Source organism: Eurytemora carolleeae, unplaced genomic scaffold (assembly GCF_000591075.1).
Source record: "Eurytemora carolleeae unplaced genomic scaffold, Eaff_2.0 scaffold445, whole genome shotgun sequence".
In the NCBI taxonomy this organism is placed as follows: Eukaryota; Metazoa; Arthropoda; class Copepoda; order Calanoida; family Temoridae; genus Eurytemora; species Eurytemora carolleeae.
In genome coordinates, this window is record NW_019396462.1 from 26,030 (window position 1) to 33,156 (window position 7,127).

General features: G+C 31.3%; 1 protein-coding gene across 1 annotated transcript in view; it reads right to left on the bottom strand.

Moving 5' to 3' along the window:
* The window catches only part of LOC111703725 (uncharacterized), a 25,282-nt gene that overhangs the window by 8,694 nt on the left and 9,461 nt on the right, over window positions 1-7,127 (bottom strand). Inside the window, exons 2-3 of the mRNA XM_023475762.1 lie at window positions 1,017-1,073; window positions 335-432 (exon numbers count right to left, since the gene is read on the bottom strand). Of these exons, the coding sequence (XP_023331530.1) occupies window positions 335-432; window positions 1,017-1,073 (155 nt within the window). The remainder of the gene's footprint in view (window positions 1-334; window positions 433-1,016; window positions 1,074-7,127) is intronic.

The following is a 7,127-nucleotide window of genomic DNA, read 5'->3' on the forward strand; positions in this document are numbered from 1 at the left end:
ATTTAAACCTTGAGATTTCCTGTCTAAAGTACAGTCCCTTTAACCTTGAGATTTCCTGTCTAAAGTACAGTCCATTTAAACCTTGAGATTTCCTGTCTAGTTTCTTAAGTACAGTCCATTTAAACCTTGAGATTTCCTGTCTAAAGTACAGTCCATTTAAACCTTGAGATTTCCTGTCTAAAGAACATTCCATTTAAGCCTTGAGATTTCCTGTCTAAAGTACAATCCCTTTAACCTTGAGATTTCCTGTCTAAATTGAAACAAACACAACGTAGTAAGAGACAGTTATAAGTTAGGGAGGGGGGGGGGAATAAAATGGTAAAAATGATTTTACCGTTTTATTTTCTCTATCAAAAACTCTGCAGCTAAGATAAGCTGTTTCTCCAGTAACCCCGGTCACATCTTGCGGTAGATCTGTATCAAAATTTGGACCTGAACACACAAACACAGGGAAATTGAAATTGTAACACAAATGGTAAAAATATGTCAAAACATCAAATAATATTGAATTTTATGTTTGTTCTGCATGAAGATATATATTTATAAAAATGAAACTAATAATAGTAATAATAATAATGATAATAATAATAATAATAATAATAATAAAAATGATAATATTAATGTATCGAAATTGAAAATAATAGAACAAAAGTTGTTTGGTTTCTAGATTTTAGACTAGATCCATTATCAATAAAGGAAACTATTTTCAGCGGAAATACTAACACGACTTTTATATCTTGTAAGTCTAGTTTCCATTTTATTCCAAAGGAGGGAAGAAGGCAAAGAAACTGAGTTTTTGCAACACAAAAACTGATTTTTAATCCCTTTATCTTTGCAACCCAATGTCGTATAGACTTTAATTATATTTCAAACTATAAAGGTGTGCACCATCAGGTTGCAAAGATGTAGAGATTTGAAAATTTAAGTTTGGGGCAAAAGCTCAATTCCTTTGCCTTTAATTATTTGAAAATGAAAACATTTGATTCAAAACTGAAATGAGATATCTATGCTTATACCTTCAGACCAAAGTTTGAATCCAGACTCAGTTCTAACTTCAGAATCTCCGATTAGTCCTAAACAATCATAATTGTTCAACCTGAACTAATATTGTAGTAAAGAAAATTATAACAACATCTCAATTATTTATGTTAATTTGTTAAATTTCATCCTTTATATAATAATATTATGATTTATCCTTTAACTGCGTTGATATGATGGTCAGTTCCTTTTAGAGAGAAATATGTTATTACAAATGTCTAAATAATTGTTTGAGAAAATCTGATTTTTTAGCTAAAAAGTACCGTACTGGCATGCTAGCTAGAAATAAAGAGTGGTTTCTTTATAAAAATCCAGACAGCTATAAAAATTTGCATCAATTTGCTAAACCGGGTTGACTTTGAAGTGTCACAACCCTTTCGTCTTTAGTCGGACATTTCATTTTATACAGTTTGTTTAGCCAAAGACATGTAAATTTAAAAGAGTAATTGGGAAAATACAGGACAGCCTATATTTAGAGATAACTATTCTGTATTTTTATTTTTTTATTTTTACACAATTTTCTTATTTCTATGTAAATTTAAAAGAGTAATTGGAAAAATGCTACTTATCTACAGGACACCCTATATGTTAATTATTCTGTATTTTTAATTTTTTTTTATTTTTACACAATTTTTTTATTTTTATGTTGTTTAGATATTTGAATGTATTAAAGTTTATGTGAGAGTAGTATTTTATTTAGTTTGACAAGTCTTTGTGAGAGTGCAAGTAAGTTTGTATCATCTAACAACAAGCAGTTTCTTTCATTTTAAACCTTAACCACCAATATAATATTAATATCTTTTTTTCTGACATTCATTCACACTTTATCTAGTTTTTTTTTCAAGCAAAAAGTAGGTCAACTTCAGTCGTACCGTCCAGTCGTTAAACCCCCCAATGTAGAGTTGACCCAGGACAAATATAGCCTGACAGTGACAAGATCATATAGTTGTATTGTAAAAAGAATTCTGATAATTGAGAAATTAGAAAATTGTAAAAACATTCGTTACCTCACCTTACTCAAACATCAGTCAATCAAAAAAGAAAGATTTTTGTAAACATTCCCTTTGAAATTGCGTGGACAGTCCCTTGAGATTTCCTGTCTAAAGTACAGACCATTTAAACCTTGATATTTCCTGTCTAAAGTACAGTCCCTTTAAACCTTGAGATTTCCTGTCTAAAGTACAGTCCCTTTAAACCTTGAGATTTCCTGTCTAAAGTACAGTAAGATTTCCTGTCTAAAGTCCAGTCCATTTAAGCCTTGAGATTTCCTGTCTAAAGTCCAGTCCATTTAAACCTTGAGATTTCCTGTTTAAAGAACACTCCCTTTAAACCTTGAGATTTCCTGTCTTAAGTACAGTCCCTTTAAACCTTGAGATTTCCTGTCTAAAGTCCAGTCCATTTAAGCCTTGAGATTTCCTGTCTAAAGTCAAGTCCATTTAAACCTTGATATTTCCTGTCTAGTTTCTTAAGTACAGTCCATTTAAACCTTGAGATTTCCTGTCTGAAGTACAGTCCATTTAAACCTTGAGATTTCCTGTCTAAAGAACATTCCATTTAAGCCTTGAGATTTCCTATCTAAAGTACAGTCCCTTAAACCTTGAGATTTCCTGTCTAAAGTACAGACCATTTAAACCTTGAGATTTCCTGTCTAAAGTACAGTCCATTTAAACCTTGAGATTTCCTGTCTAAAGAACATTCCATTTAAGCCTTGAGATTTCCTGTCTAAAGTACAATCCCTTTAACCTTGAGATTTCCTGTCTAAAGTACAGTCCATTTAAACCTTGAGATTTCCTGTCTAGTTTCTTAAGTACAGTCCATTTAAACCTTGAGATTTCCTGTCTAAAGTACAATCCCTTTAACCTTGAGATTTCCTGTCTAAAGTACATTTAAACCTTGAGATTTCCTGTCTAGTTTCTTAAGTACAGTCCATTTAAACCTTGAGATTTCCTGTCTAAAGTACAGTCCCTTTAAACCTTGAGAATTCCTGTCTAAAGTCCAGTCCATTTAAGCCTTGAGATTTCCTGTCTAAAGTCCAGTCCATTTAAACCTTGAGATTTCCTGTCTAAAGAACATTCCATTTAAGCCTTGAGATTTCCTATCTAAAGTACAGTCCCTTTAACCTTGAGATTTCCTGTCTAAAGTACATTCCATTTAAACCTTGATATTTCCTGTATAAAGTACAGTCCATTTAACCTTGAGATTTCCTGTCTAGTTTCTTAAGTACAGTCCATTTAAACCTTGAGATTTCCTGTATAAAGTACAGTCCATTTAACCTTGAGATTTCCTGTCTAGTTTCTTAAGTACAGTCCATTTAAACCTTGAGATTTCCTGTCTAAAGTACAGTCTATTTAAACCTTGAGATTTCCTGTCTAGTTTCTTAAGTACAGTCCATTTAAACCTTGAGATTTCCTGTCTAAAGTCCAGAAATTGTGCTGAGTAAAATAAAGAAAGTATTGAACTAAGCCAGAACTAAAACCATGAAAATATTTGGTTAGGAGGAAAGAATATTTGAAGAAAAATAGGTGGAACGGAAATAATTTGAAGGAAAGACTTGACGGTTAATCCATCCTAATCAATCCGTCCTGGAAGCNCAACCATCCTCCTGCCAGTACTGGCTTCTAAATCTTCAATGGAAAGTCACGATTATTTTTTTAATGAAACAATTAAAATATATATTATAATATTTCTAGTAAAAATGGATAGGATATAGGGGGACAAAAGTCGAATATGTGATTATAAATCTTATCATTACACCAGGGGGATTAAATTTTTGTGATTATAAGAAGAGAGAAAAAAAACTTATATTGTCTAACCAATTATAAATAGACTAAAAATGCTTTTTGTTTTTGTTTTTTAAATATTAAACATAAATTAATATAAAATAATTGATCCTAAATATAGAATACCTGATCCTAAATATATGAAACATGAATAAATATTGAATATTTGCAAGCAAAGGTATTTACTATTTGGATTAGCATAATATAATATTATAATATTCCAACTAGGCTACCACAAACTAAAACCTTTTTCAAAGCCTAACTAACTTTCAAACCTATTTTTACCATAATTCTAATCAGGACAATTAAGGTTATAAGGAAAGAAAAGTTAATTGCAGTTGCGTTGCGTATACTTTGCGTACAAATTGAAACCAGTTCTCTCATTACTTTAAGTTTAATAAAAAATATTCAATAATTTTGGAAGCTTTAAAACGCAACTTATGCAATTTTACATACTGAGTTTTGAGAAAGGAAAACGATAATAAAGGCTAAAAGCAATCTAAGTTTTGTCATTTCAAGTTTATGAGGCTAATCATGACACTCAGGAATATTTATTTTTTAACATTCCAGAGAAAACATGTTGTTTTCTTTTTAACTTAGAACTCGAATCTTTTGAATGGAAGGAAACTGATTTAAGTCAGTTCAACTGAGTTAAAGTTATTCTCTCTCCCCACGCGAGAAATTGCAATTGAGCTCTCATTGGTCAAAACTTCAAAATTTTATATAATCAAATATGGCGTCATTTGATTTCAATATACAAATAAAAAAAACTCAATTCAGACGATTTTTTAGTTGCTTCAGTATTTATAGTTTTTTTTTTACTTAAAGGGACAGTAAACGTAATTTCAGGTGACTATGCATGGAAAGATAGCAATTGAAAATTGAAACCTAAAAATTATGACACATTCACAGTCAAAAATTTCTCATTCAACTTTCAAAACAGTATACCTTGTAGGTCTAGAAAGATGCTTGCAAGTTATTCAGGCGTGAAAGCTTAATCATCCAACTCCTTGTGTGTAAGTAATGTTTACTATTTTGCACGCTATTTTTCATATTATCTCCTCATAGGACTTTCTTTTCTAGGTTGTCCTAGAACTAGATCCTAGATATTTCAAACAAGTCTAAACTGGGTCTGCTGCAGTTTTGGCAAAATTTTGATTTAAAAAATTACATTGAAAAGGCTATTTTTAAAATTACTCAACTAACCAGATTTTGAAGTACCGAAAGCCATTAGAACTTAAATGTTTAAACACTGGTGAAAACTATACCCAGCAAAAGTCTGATGCATTCATTTTCTGGAAGAAATATGTTAATGTTTTTTACTCTCCTTGGAGCGTGTAATCTTTACAGTGTCTAGTGTTCAGCTGGCGTAGCCTAGGCGGTCATCTTGACTAAACCCTTGAAAACAGAAACAACAATGCATGCTTTGTCTGCAACTTTTATCAGAGTAAACAATATATTCAGGATATTTAAGGAGGGGATATATAGAATAATAGGTCACTATGGGTTAAATGTCAAAAAAAAAGATTGTTTTCAATTGTTTTACTTTACTTCAGATTCATTCATTCATCGAAAGTTATTTTTGTTTTGTTATTTCTTTAAGCCTTTTCTTAAAACAGGATGCAAATACATAACATACATTATTCTTCTGCATTAAGGTAGAATGTAGAGGCAAAATCAACTTAGAAAATCTTACTCTTTGTAGTTTAATCAATTCAAAAAGCTAAAAAAATCGTCATAAAAAATATGTTTTTTGTTGTTAAAGTGCTATGGGAAAAATAATTTACAATACAGCTGAGTATCATCTTTTGGGAAAAAGTATAAAATGCATTTTAAAATTACATTTGTAGCTCTAGGAAAATTTTAGCCTCTAAATGATGCCACCAATCTAACAAAATTTACATTTAGTATTTTAAAGTTTTGAGCCTATTAAATGCATGTTTGAAAGTTGTATGCAGTGTTTCTATTTCTTTTTTAATCGAACCTTCCCGTTAAATTAATTTTTATATTTAATACCGCTGCAGTTTTAACAAAAAATTTATTTCGTTTACAATTTAGAAGTTTTTTTACAGGAAGTTCAAGGAAATTTATTTAAACAAGGGTTTCCAGTTCTAATTTTGTCTACAAAGCATCAGATCCACGAGGGAACCAGAGAATACAAAGCATCAGATCCACGAGGGAACCAGAGAATACAAAGCATCAGATCCACGAGGGTACCCAAGTATACAAAGCATCAGATCCACGAAGGTACCCGAGAATACAAAGCATTAGATCCACGAGGAAACCAGAGAATACAAAGCATTAGATCCACGAGGAAACCAGAGAATACAAAGCATTAGATCCACGAGGAAACCAGAGAATACAAAGCATTAGATCCACGAGGAAACCAGAGAATACAAAGCATTAGATCCACGAGGAAACCAGAGAATACAAAGCATTAGATCCACGAGGAAACCAGAGAATACAAAGCATTAGATCCACGAGGAAACCAGAGAATACAAAGCATTAGATCCACGAGGGAACCAAAGAATACAAAGCATCAAATCCACGAGGGAACCACAGAATCAGATCCACGAGGGGAACCAGAGAATAAGTAAAGTTTAAAATTTTCCAAAAAAATCTAAAGTTAAAATTAATATATTGATATTTGAGATTAAAGGCGCAAATTATTTTACTAAAATTTTGCTTAACAGGATGTTATATTATTTGATTGTCCCAAGGGACAGTAAAGCAACTTGACATTCCGCTGCTGAGGAATCATGTGCCTGTAATGATGGTAAAAAATTCTGTGAAATTTATAAGATATGTCAGTTTGCGAAAACTAAAAAAACATTTTTTATTTGGCTTTCAGCTTCTGTTTCATAATATATTGCCCCCCCTCACCCTCCTTAATTTAACCGTCTCATGAGAATTCTATTCCAGGCATTTGTATTAATTAAAAAACCTAATTTGAGAACTCAGGCAGACATATTAAACATTTGTTTTACTTTATGGTCGCTTTTTTAGAAACATATTATCATTTTTAAAAATAAGAATTATCTGTTGTGCTGCAGCTGCTAAAACTACGAGCATTATTCCTTTATAAATATTAAACAATATAACAATAAGAAAATACATATTTTTGGCCCTATTTAATAAAAGATATTTTTTGAGAGCACTCATCTGAAGGGGCGGGGTGAAATGAGGGGGATGCTTAGTATTACAAAACTCACAGTCATTCTTTTTTTCATTTTTATTGGATAAGCAAACAGCCATACAATTAGGATAACCTCAAAATGGAAAAGTTATTCTCTTCTCCTTTTATATTAA